At 44.3% G+C, this 12,717-nt stretch overlaps 1 protein-coding gene across 3 annotated transcripts; it reads left to right on the top strand.

Annotated features, from left to right (window-relative positions):
* Positions 1 to 654: 654 nt before the first annotated feature.
* dync1li1 (dynein, cytoplasmic 1, light intermediate chain 1) lies at positions 655 to 12,455 on the top strand. Of its 3 annotated transcripts, none has more exons than XR_011670934.1 (13): positions 655 to 800; positions 1,178 to 1,251; positions 1,639 to 1,755; positions 2,213 to 2,443; positions 3,715 to 3,866; positions 4,528 to 4,621; positions 9,847 to 9,982; positions 10,058 to 10,169; positions 10,324 to 10,383; positions 10,457 to 10,501; positions 10,605 to 10,715; positions 10,850 to 10,960; positions 11,081 to 11,218. XR_011670934.1 is itself a non-coding variant. In XM_071368509.1 (13 exons), exons 1-13 carry the CDS (start codon positions 697 to 699, stop codon positions 11,203 to 11,205), a joined length of 1,452 nt encoding a protein of 483 aa, XP_071224610.1. In that variant the 5' UTR covers positions 655 to 696; the 3' UTR covers positions 11,206 to 12,455. The 3 variants fall into 3 exon arrangements, 2 of the variants coding, with proteins under 2 accessions (XP_071224610.1, XP_071224611.1); XM_071368509.1 differs by having other exon boundaries at positions 10,605 to 10,695; positions 11,081 to 12,455; XM_071368510.1 differs by having other exon boundaries at positions 10,605 to 10,695; positions 10,853 to 10,960; positions 11,081 to 11,346.
* Positions 12,456 to 12,717: the final 262 nt, after the last annotated feature.

Raw genomic sequence — 12,717 nt, forward strand, 5'->3', positions numbered from 1 at the left:
GATGAGCTGGCCCATCCATTCAACATGTAATCCAGATCAAAATAATCCTGCTGTGTTGTGTTAGATTATCATATGTTATCCCCATCAGATTTGGTCCCACCTTTTTCGAATGCAACTTTGCATGCAAGACAAATCTGAACTAAATATATGTGATACCACATCATATGTTTTACCAGCAATGATTATATGACATCAAATGAATACACAGGACACTAAGGGTCCGTTTCCCGGATACAGAGTAAACCCTGCACTAAAAAGCATACTCAATAGTGAATCTCCACTGAAATAGATTTTTAGTCCAGGATAATATACAACTATAAAACAACACACAGGATAATTTTGACCTGGATAAAACATTCCATAAAACAGGCCTCAGAGAGCAATTGATAATAAGCTAATTATATTGGCGATAAAGAGTAATCTAGTTACAGCAACTCTGAAATGTTGAAAAGTATGTAAACTGGAATACAAAACACAATGTAAACGCATGAGAAAGTCACTTAATATACACCAATCAAAAAATTCAAGTGAAGTCCTTCACTCTGGATCTTATCTGTAGTTAGCACGGATCTGTTTATTTAATTCGTTAATGAATTAATTAGGCTAATTTTATTTGTTTATTGTGTTATTCTACTGGACGACCACGCCCAGCACTGTGCGTTACATCCGGGTCTTTGTTGGTTGGCAGCAGTGAAGATGGCGGCGTCAGGGAGGAGTACATTATTATCCTCCAACAACAGTGGACTAAACAGCACAGCCGAACAACCCAACACTGAAGACGAAGATGGACAGGATTTATGGTGGGAACAACTGACACCTGCCTGTTTAGATCCAGGAGGAGCTTTTCGATGGAGAGCGACTGTTATTGTTCAGAATCCGAGTGACAGCCCGTCTAACACAGCTAGCTAGCAGCAGCTAGCCCATTGATGCTAGCAATAGAGATTGGCTAGGTTTACGAATGAATGGTGATGCTGTCTGATGATTGTGTGGTTTAGTTAGTTAGCATTTCTGCATCGGCTTTTAGATTGAGTAGCCAGCGATAGCTAGCCTTGGCTAATGCTACTGGTGATGATAAGCTAGTTAACTAGCTAGTCAGTGGAATGATTCTATAAAATGTACATGTAGACAGTAAGCTAAATTAGCTAGTTAACGGTCTGCACTATCCATCTATCCGCAGGTCTGCTATTCTGAGCGAAGTATCGACGCACTCCAGATCTAAACTACCGTCCGGGAAAAATGTGCTGGTCATGGGTGGGTATCTGTCTGTCTGTCTCTGTGTGCGTGCGTGTGCTAGCTGTGATGAACCTCTCTCCCCCACCCTGCCTTCTCCTATTACAATGATGGACCAATATGATACCAGCTATCAGTCAGGCTTTATGTTGCTTTTATATGGCATTATGTAGAATGTGTGTGTGTCTAGCAATCCTTGTCTGAGTCCAGTCAGCCACATTCGCCTAGCAGTAACAACCCCAAGGATAATCCTCTGCTACAGAGGCTAATCAGTATGGCGTGAGGAATGCTGCCTACTCTGCAGTATTTACTGATGGGCCTAATAGTAGAATATTGTAATGTGTCATTGTTAGGTATTTAATACCTGTCTGACTGTCTTTCTGTGTGTGTGTGTGTGTGTGTGTGTAGGGGAGGTGGGTTCGGGGAAGACCACCCTAGTTGCTAAACTACAGGGTGTGGAGGACTTCCTGAAGGGGCGTGGCCTGGAATACCTCTACTTTAGTGTCCATGATGACGACATTGATGGTAACCAATCACAGCTTTCCTTTTACCTTTTACACCATCATTGCCTTTTAACCACTAGTAGTGCTGAGTGATTAGTCCTTTGAGGTCGGATAGGTTGCTTTCGGTTTTATAATTATTTTGAATCATAAAATGTATTAAGAAATAAACACATTCAAATGATTTTGGAGCTTTTTAATTGACATTCCAAAACCAAAAATAGTCAACATTCAAGTTATGGTCATTGTAGTTAATTACAACATTTCTGCGCTGAACAAGGTTGAATATTTGCCGAATGAAAACTACAACTCCCTTTAGCCCAGCATCCCATATACTGTAGTTCTTGACTTGACTTTTTCGTGAATGATTTGATTTCTCTCTAGAGAAACAGCGTCCACCCACGAAATGTTGGTTAATTTCTCTGCACTACCTACTAGGTCTGTCTATAATGTGGTGTGTGTGTGTGTGTGTGTGTATGTAGACCAAACCAGGTGTAATGCCTGGGTGTTAGATGGGGATCTGTACCATAAAGGTCTGCAGTCTGTTGCTGTGCAACGAGAGGCGCTTGGTGACTCGTTGCTATTGGTTACTGTGGACCTGTCGCGGCCGTGGGTCGCCATGGAATCGCTTCAGAAGTGGGCGGCTGTCGCTAGGGAACATATCGACAAGCTCCGGGTTCCCCCGGAAACACTGAGGGAGCTGGAGAACAGAAGTGAGTCAAACACACGTCATGTTTTACCCTCTGACCTCTAAAAAGGACCCTAAACAGGCCCTAGACCTAACCCTGAACAGGCTGGTACCAGATATATTATTGGCTTGCTCAGCAGACTTTTAGATAGCTAAGTTGTTGAAACTGTGCTGCAGAGGACTATTTGGACATTGTGAAAAGGGTTTTAACCAACTGCACAAAAATAAAACGGTGTGTAAAGCTCGCTTTCCATCCAATTTGCGACAGATTTTTATGCAAATATGCATAAAGAAAATATTCACATTTCCCCACCAGTGGTGTGTTTCTACCAAACTGACTTGTTGCGGATAAAAAGCAGTGCGTGATGATGTAGTGCACATTTTAAAGGTACTTTTATACTTAAGTTTTAATGTACCGAATAAAAATCGCATCCATCGCATTTTCAACTCTACCCACTCTGGTCTTGACATCTGCGCTCTAGCCAACAGCTCTCAGATACAGTGCAGGTAGGCTAGTCTACATGATGAGATTACTATGGATAAAAGCGAGATTTACATTTCTGTCAAACAGCATTCAAGCATCGATCATCGTGTCACCAGAATAAGACCATCGATATTTTTTGGAAATCAGCATCAAGCTCATCACCCTATGAAGTTCATCCTAATTTATTTAATCTGTGGCCTAATAAACTGCATGGTTTCCTGAGACGTAGTGGGAGGACCACACACCATATCATCACGTTTACTTCGATATGATGGTTATTATATCAATATTTGCCCATAAAGGCCTTTCCACCTCCATTTCTCGCATAATTAATTTTACAGCGTGTGCCAAATCTTCCAACAGAGTAAGATCAGCCATCTCTCATTCCAGTTCCCATTACCTGTCTTTTATAGGATTTACATAATACTTTCACATGTATCTCTAATTTAAGAAATGACTGTATAGGGATTATTATTGTAACAAATGCACTGATGTGGTCAAAATTATAAAGCATGTCGATGTTGCATTATTTCACAATGGAGATACAATGACAGATTTTTTCTTTTTTTAAATCTATTATTACTCTCCCAATTTCACACGTTTTCCACATATATTTTCCCCATTCTATTCTTGACCAGCAGTTTCCTTATTCCACCACTTGGCATTGTGCATACGCATGGTAATGGCTAAGTAAATGTTCATATTGATAAATCTCACACTTTGCGTGAAAATAATCCCACGAATGGTTTACGCACAGATTTGTGCCTACGCACAGTGGATAAATGAGGCCCCTGCTTTGTGACTGTTTGTAGTGGCCAGACAGTTCCAGGAGTATGTGGATCCTGGCTGGGAGGAGAGCGCCACCCAGAGGAGGAGTGAGGAGGAGGAGAACGTTCTGCTGCCGCTCGGCGACAACACACTCACGCACAACTTGGGACTACCCATGGTGGTGATCTGCACTAAGGTACGAATACACACACTGGAATTGTCCCTATTCTATCTGTTTCGCTGTGACGTCATCAGTTGGCTGGAGAAGGAGCATGACTACATATATTACCTCTGACCTCTAACCTGTGTGTGTTGCAGTGCGATGCCATCAGTACGTTGGAGAAGGAGCATGACTACATATATTACCTCTGACCTCTAACCTGTGTGTGTTGCAGTGCGATGCCATCAGTACGTTGGAGAAGGAGCATGACTACATATATTACCTCTGACCTCTAACCTGTGTGTGTTGCAGTGCGATGCCATCAGTACGTTGGAGAAGGAGCATGACTACATATATTACCTCTGACCTCTAACCTGTGTGTGTTGCAGTGCGATGCCATCAGTACGTTGGAGAAGGAGCATGACTACATATATTACCTCTGACCTCTAACCTGTGTGTGTTGCAGTGCGATGCCATCAGTACGTTGGAGAAGGAGCATGACTACATATATTACCTCTGACCTCTAACCTGTGTGTGTTGCAGTGCGATGCCATCAGTACGTTGGAGAAGGAGCATGACTACATATATTACCTCTGACCTCTAACCTGTGTATGTTGCAGTGCGATGCCATCAGTACGTTGGAGAAGGAGCATGACTACATATATTACCTCTGACCTCTAACCTGTGTGTGTTGCAGTGCGATGCCATCAGTACGTTGGAGAAGGAGCATGACTACAAAGACGAACACCTGGACTTCATCCAGTCATACATCAGACGCTTCTGTCTACAGTGTATCCTTTGCACACACACACACACACACACACACACACACACACACACACACACACACACACACACACACACACACACACACACACACACACACAGTCTTGTATAACTATACGTCTATACTAGGCGGTGTCAAAGGAAGGCCCAAACAATTGTCAAAGACTCCAGTCACCCAATTCATCGACTGTTTTCTCTGCTACATCAGGGCAAGCGGTACCGGAGCGACAAGTCTAGGTCTAAAAGGCTCCTTAACAGCTTCTACCCCCAATCCATAAGACTGCTGAACAATTAATCAAATGGCCACCCAGACTATTTACGTGTGTCCCCACAACTAACCTTGTGGGGACACACGATTCAGTCCCATTCAAAATCCTATTTTCCCTAACCTCTACTTCTAAGGGTGTTTTCACACTTGGTCCCTTTCAGCTTATTTCTGTGAACTTAGTGCGGTTCGCTTAATTTTTTGTGCAGTATGAACACTCCAAGGAACTCAGCCCCTTAAAAGAGTGCAAACCAAACCGCAAACCGAACTGAGACCATCTCGAGAGGTGGTCTGAGTTCGGTTCGCTTGAATTCCGCTGTCTGGTTCCGTTTTTTAGGACAATGTGAACACAAAGCTCCCCAGGTTCACTTGTCATTCCCGCACCACACACTAGACTACTGCAACACTGTTTCCCCTGACATAACTCCTCACACTAGACTACTGACATAACCCCTCACACTAGACTACTGACATAACCCCTCACACTAGACTACTGACATAACCCCTCACACTAGACTACTGACATAACCCCTCACACTAGACTACTGACATAACCCCTCACACTAGACTACTGACATAACCCCTCACACTAGACTACTGACATAACCCCTCACACTAGACTACTGACATAACCCCTCACACTAGACTACTGACATAACCCCTCACACTAGACTACTGACATAACCCCTCACACTAGACTACTGACATAACCCCTCAAATCAAATGTATTTATATAGCCCTTCTTACATCAGCTGATATCTCAAAGTGCTGTACAGAAACCCAGCCTAAAACCCCAAATAGCAAGCAATGCAGGTGTAGAAGCACGGTGGCTAGGAAAAACTCCCTAGAAAGGCCAAAACCTAGGAAGAAACCTAGAGAGGAACCAGGCTATGAGGGGTGGCCAGTCCTCTTCTGGCTGTGCCGGGTGGAGATTATAACAGAACATGGCCAAAATGTTCATAAATTACCAGCATGGTCAAATAATAATAATCACAGTAGTTGTCGAGGGTGCAGCAAGTCAGCACCTCAGGAGTAAATGTCAGTTGGCTTTTCATAGCCGATCATTAAGAGTATCTCTACCGCTCCTGCAGTCTCTAGAGAGTTGAAAACAGCAGGTCTGGGACCGGTAGCATGTCCGGTGAACAGGTCAGGGTTCCATAGCCGCAGGCAGAACAGTTGAAACTGGAGCAGCAGCACGGCCAGATGGACTGGGGACAGTCATCATGCCAGGTAGTCCTGAGGCATGGTCCTAGGGCTCAGGTCCTCCGAGAGAGAGAATTAGAGAGAGCATACTTAAATTCACACAGGACACCGGATAAGACAGGAGAAGTACTCCAGATATAACAAACTGACCCTAGCCCCGCGACACATAAACTACTGCAGCATAAATAATGGAGGCTGAGACCGGAGGGGTCAGGAGACACTGTGGCCCCATCCGATGATACCCCCGGACAGGGCCAAACAGGAAGGATATAACCCCACCCACTTTGCCAAAGCACAGCCCCCACACCACAAGAGGGATATCTTCAACCACCAATTTACCATCCTGAGACAAGGCCGAGTATAGCCCACAAAGATCTCCGCCACGGCACAACCCAAGGGGGGGCACCAACCCGGACAGGAAGATCACGTCAGTGACTCAACCCACTCAAGTGACGCACCCCTCCTAGGGACGGCATGAAAGGGCACCAGTAAGCCAGTGACTCAGCCCCTGTAATAGGGTTAGAGGCAGAGAATCCCAGTGGAGATAGGGGAACCGTCCAGGCAGAGACAGCAAGGGCGGTTTCGTTGCTCCAGAGCCTTTCCGTTCACCTTCACACTCCTGGGCCAGACTACACTCAATCATATGACCCACTGAAGAGATGAGTCTTCAGTAAAGACTTAAAAGTTGAGACTGAGTCTGCGTCTCTCACATGGGTAGGCAGACCATTCCATAAAAATGGAGCTCTATAGGAGAAAGCCCTGCCTCCAGCTGTTTGCTTAGAAATTCTAGGCACAATTAGGAGGCCTGCGTCTTGTGACCGTAGCGTACGTGTAGGTATGTACGGCAGGACCAAATCGGAAAGATAGGTAGGAGCAAACCCATGTAATGCTTTGTAGGTTAGCAGTAAAACCTTGAAATCAGCCCTTGCCTTAACAGGAAGCCAGTGTAGGGAGGCTAGCACTGGAGTAATATGATAAAAAGATTTGGTTCTAGTCAGGATTCTAGCAACCGTATTTAGCACTAACTGAAGTTTATTTAGTGCTTTATCCGGGTAGCCGGAAAGTAGAGCATTGCAGTAGTTTAACCTAGAAGTAACAAAAGCATGGATTAATTTTTCTGCATCATTTTTGGACAGAAAGTTTCAGATTTTTGCAATGTTACGTAGATGGGAAAAAGCTGTCCTTGAAACAGTCTTGATATGTTCGTCAAAAGAGAGATCAGGGTCCAGAGTAATGCCAAGGTTACTCTGGAGTTGCTAGTGCGCGATGGGACAAGGATATCCCTGCCTGCCGAAACCCTCCCATAACCCGGACGACGCTGTGCCAATTGTGCGCCCCCCAATGGGTCTCCCCGTCGCGGACGGCTGCGACAGAGCCTGGATTCTAACCCAGAATCTCTAGTGGCACAGCTAACACTGTGATGCAGTGCCTTAGACCACTGCGTCACTCGGGAGGCCTACGGCTTATATTTTTACTAAATGCAATTTATGAGCTTCCAAAATGTAAGTAGGTATACAGTTGAAGTCGTAAGTTTACATACACTTAGGTTGGAGTCAATAAAACTCATTTTTCAACCACTCCACAAATGTCTTGTTAACAAACTATAGTTTTCGCAAGTCGGTTAGGACATCTACTTTGTGCATGACACAAGTCATTTTTCCAACAATTGTTTACAGACAGATTATTTCACTGTATCACAATTCCAGTGGGTCAGAGGTTTACATGCACTAAGTTGACTGTGCCTTTAAACAGCTTGGACAATTCCATAAAATGATGTCATGGCTTTAGAAGCTTCTGATAGGCTTATTGACATCATTTGAGTCAATTGGAGGTTGTACCTATGGATGTATTTCAAGGCCTACCTTCAAACTCAGTGCCTCTTTGCTTGACATCATGGGAAAATCAAAAGAAATCAGCCAACACTACAGAATTGTTTTTTATAGACCTCCACAAGTCTGGTTCATCCTTGGGAGCAATTTCCAAATGCCTGAAGGTACCACGTTCATCTGTACAAACAATAGTAAGCAAGTATAAACCCCTTGGGACCACGCAGCCGTCATACCGCTCAGGAAGGAGACGCTTTCTGTTTCCTAGAGATGAACGTACTTTGGTGCGAAAAGTACAAATCCATCCCAGAACAACAGCCAAGGACCCTGTGAAGATGCTGGAGGAAACGGGTACAAAAATATCTGTATCCACAGTAAAACGAGTCCTGTATCGACATAACCGGAAAGGCCGCTCAGCAAGGAAGAAGCCACTGCTCCAAAACCGCCATAAAAAAGCCAGACTACGGTTTGCAACTGCACATGGGGATAAAGATCGTACTTTTTGGAGAAATGTCCTCTGGTCTGATGAAACAAAAATAGAACTGTTTGGCTGTAATGACCTTTTATGTTCGGAGGAAAAAGGGGGAGGCTTGCAAGCCGAAGAACACCATCCCAACCGTGAAGCACGGGGGTGGCAGCATCATGTTGTGGGGGTGCTTTGCTACAGGAGGGACTGGTGCACTTCACAAAATAGATGGCATCATGAGGCAGGAAAATTATGTGGATATATTCAAGCAACATCTCAAGACATCAGTCAGGAAGTTTAAAGCTTGGTCGCAAATGGACAATGACCCCAAGCGTACTTCCAAAGTTGTGGAAAAATGGCTTAAGGACAACAAAGTCAAGGTATTGGAGTGGCCATCACAAAGCCCTGACCTCAATCCTATAGAAAATTTGTGGGCAGAACTGAAAAAGCGTGTGTGAGCAAGGAGGCCTACAAAACCTGCCTCCATTACACCAGCTCTGTCAGGAGGAATGGGCTAAAATTCACCCAACTTTTTGTTGGAATCTTGTGGAAGGCTACCTGAAATGTTTCACCCAAGTCAAACAATTTAAAGGCAATGCTACCAAATACTAATTGAGTGTATGTAAACCTCTGACCCACTGGGAATGTGATGAAAGAAATGAAAGCTGAAATAAATAAGTCTCTCTACTATTATTATGACATTTCAAATTCTTAAAATAAAGTGGTGATCCTAACTGACCTAAAGACAGGGAATTTTTACTAGGATTAAATGTCAGGAATGGTGAAGAACTGAGTTTAAATGTATTTGGCTAAGGTGTATGTAAACTTCCGTCTTCCGAGAACATATTCTGATGAAATGGTTTGTCCTGCACTTTTTAAAAACACAGAGTGCATTGAGTGAATGTTGGAAAAAGATATTGGTTCCTTTCTAGACATAGCAATGTGAATGCAAAGAGGAAATCTGCCCACAAAATAGTTGAAGTTAACTGGAAAAGGAGTTGTCCTCATTCAAAGGTAAGGGCATTGTGAATTTTAAGAGAACTGTTATTTAGCCTTTTTTTTTTTTTCCAGAGATCACTTTAAAGAGGACCGAGGTCGGTTCTTTTAAGGAGGACTGTATGTGAAAACACCCGAACCTTAAACCTAACCTTGAACCCAAACTTAAACCCAAAACTTAACCCAACTCCTAAACATAATTCTAACACTAATTCTAACCTTAAACCCACCAGAAATAGCATTTGACCTGGTGGGAGTAACAAAATGTCCCAGCCGGTCCCCACAAGTATAGTTAAACACGTCCACACACACGTGCGCACACACACTTTAACTCTGATCACTTTTCCGTAGCATCTTACTAACCCCTAATCCATCTGCATGCAATGTAAAGGTAGAGACAACATGGCGGTTCATTTCTTTGTGCCTGCCTTGGATCGTGTAGTGAGTGATACTGTCCCCTTAATGCTGTGTCAGACGGGGCGTCTCTGCTGTATACGTCGGTTAAGGAAATGAAGAATGTGGATGTTCTGTATAAATACCTGCTTCACAGACTCTACGGTTTCCCCTTCCACTACCCTGCTCAACTGGTGGAGAAAGACACAGTCTTCATGTAAGTGTGTGTTTGTGTGTGAGTGTAACCCTGTGTTCTTTACGTTTGCGAGTGTGTGACTCTTTCTTCTTTCAGTCCGTCAGGGTGGGACAATGAAAGTAAGATTTCAATCCTCCATGAGAACTTCCAAACGCTGAAACCAGACGACATCTTTGAGGAGGTCATCGTCAAACCGCCTGTCAGAAAGGTATGACCTTTAACCCCTCAACTCTCTCTTGTAATTCCCAAAAAGACTGTTAGTGAACGTCACATTTTCCATTGTAATTTAAACTATAATGATAGATGAATTAATAGGAATCTCTCTCCCCCTGTCTCGTTGTGTACATCCTCTCCTATGTCAGTTTGTTCATGAGAAGGAGATTCAGGCTGAAGATGACCAGGTGTTTCTGCTCAAGCTGCAGGTGAGACTTGACACATGGTGACGTGTGTGGGTGTTGCTCTCTCTCTCTCTAATGTGTGTCTTTGTGGTTTCAGTCGCTGCTCTCCAAACAGCCTCCTGCATCTGCCGGGCGACCAGGGGTAAGTCAATCTCTCTTTCTTCTGTCTGTCTCTCTCTTTTCCTCATTTCTTTCTCTCTCTCTTTAAGATACTGGAAACTGATGTGATCTTGTGTGTGTGACAGGAATCCAGCAGTAGTAGAGGTCCCAGTGGTTCTCCCAGGACCAGTAATCGTTCAGCTGCAGCCAACGTAGCTAACACCATGCCCCAATCAGGTACGCCATGCCCCAATCAGGTACGCCATGACGTGAATGTGTGTAGCTAATGCCACACATTACAGCAGAAAAGCAATTGGGTATTTTACCACAGACCCTGCTCAACTGTTGTACCTTTTTGTATGACATTCTCCAACCCTCCCTGTGTGTGTAGCAGGTCAGACCAGTGAGGGGGTGCTGGCTAACTTCTTCAACAGTCTTCTGACCAAGAAGGCCGGAGCATCGCCGCCGGGCAACAGCACACCAGGGACTGTTCGCAAGTCAGGTAGGACACACACACACCGTTATTATATAGGCAGAAGGGGTGTATGTGCCCTGTGTCGCCCTCTCTTGGTTTAAAATGTAAATCCAGGCAGAGCTGAGTAGTTCTGTGTGTGTGTTGCAGGTTCTAAGCTGGGTCTGAGTGATGTCCAGGCAGAGTTGGACAGGATCAGCTGCAGAGAGAATGATGAGAACAGCAACACTAACAACCCTAACCCCAGTACTGAGACCAACGAAGAACAGACATGAACAGACCACCTCCCTCTTCCTCCCCCCTACCTCACCCCCCAGACCAGACGTGAAGAGAACAAACCTCACCCTCCACACCCCAGGCATACCACAGACCAGACATGAAAAATCCACCTCCCCTACCTTACCCACTTCTCACACCCCCAGGCCATACATGAAGAGACCAGACCTCACCCTCCTCCCATTCTCACCTCTCCTGACCTCCCCTCCTCACCCCCCAGTGAGACCACCGCATACCAGACATGAAGACACGTCAGCCCTACCTCATTCCCCAGACCATACATGAAGAGACCAGACCTCACCCCAACAGACCAGAACAGATTAGACATGAAGACCTTCAGGACGGAGATGGAGAGATGGGGATGGAGAGAGAGAGGGAGGGAGGAGGAAGAAGAGAGAGGGAGAGGGAGCAAGAGGGAGAGAGCAATGGACAGGTATGGGGAGAGAGGGAGCAGGAGGCAGAGAGAGGGATGGGAGGACGGTAGGGAGGAAAGAGGAAAAATATTTATTCCCCTTTCACCAGATGAGGTGTTTAGGTTGATCTTGATACTGTAGGATATATTGAAGGATTTGTGTATATAGTTGACTGAGATACTGTAGGAAGTTGTGTGTGTGTGTGTGTGTGTGTGTGTGTGTGTGTGTGTGTGTGTGTGTGTGTGTGTGTGTGTGTGTGTGTGTGTGTGCAGGTAGGGATGAAGAATGTTAGACAGAGCCATGTAAAGAGAGAGTTTGGCCCTTGAGGCTTCAACCAAAAAGCAGCAATCTTCTGAGATGTCGCATAACTCTATGGCAGACATGTTGACAGAATCATAAACCAAGTTCACTAGTATAACTAACATAACTGACAGAATCATAAACCAAGTATTAGAACTTATAACCAAAGTCCTTATGGATGGATGAATGGAAGGTTCATCCACTGAGGCAGGCAACAATATGGCTTTTGGCCGGCTCTGAAGTGGGCCAAACTCTCTGTGACTGCTTTTAGATGTAGATATAGATGGGGAGGGGGTGTAGTTGAGCTTTATTTGTACAGTTAGGAGAAGCACTAATGGTTTATAACCCAATAGTTAATGTAAGGAGGGAGGGATGGCCGGGGGGCACCTGGAGAGTGTACAGTCCCTTTGTCTTGCTGTAATCTGATTTGTCTGTTATTTCAGAACTGTAACCTGATTGGTGTGTTTTCATTGTTCTGTGGTGACATTTGTATCATCAGGTCTATAATGAGTCAAATAAAGGTGTATTTATTCTGACTGTCTGTATTTTCCTAAACCTGTGTTTGAATTTCAACAGGTGTGAGTTTGCCAAAAAAAAATTTAATCAAGAAAAGTATTTTGTAAGTAATAACATTTCAGGTTTTTCATTTACATGATTTGTGCAGTATATTTTTGGTATTTTATTAGGATCCCATTAGCTGGTGCAAAAGCAGCATCTACACTTCCTGGGATCCACACAAAACATAAAGCATGACATTTCATATAGAACATTTAATAAACAAGAACAGCTCAAGGACAG

This window comes from Salvelinus alpinus, chromosome 26 (genome assembly GCF_045679555.1).
Source record: "Salvelinus alpinus chromosome 26, SLU_Salpinus.1, whole genome shotgun sequence".
Classification (NCBI taxonomy): domain Eukaryota; kingdom Metazoa; phylum Chordata; class Actinopteri; order Salmoniformes; family Salmonidae; genus Salvelinus; species Salvelinus alpinus.

Coding starts and splice junctions, on each gene's coding strand:
- dync1li1 (XM_071368509.1), top strand. CDS start 697: ATGGCGGCGTCAGGGAGGAGTACATTATTATCCTCCAACAACAGTGGA. Junction 4,622..9,846: donor CAGACGCTTCTGTCTACAGT/GTATCCTTTGCA, acceptor ATGCTGTGTCAG/ACGGGGCGTCTCTGCTGTAT. Junction 10,170..10,323: donor TCAAACCGCCTGTCAGAAAG/GTATGACCTTTA, acceptor CTCCTATGTCAG/TTTGTTCATGAGAAGGAGAT.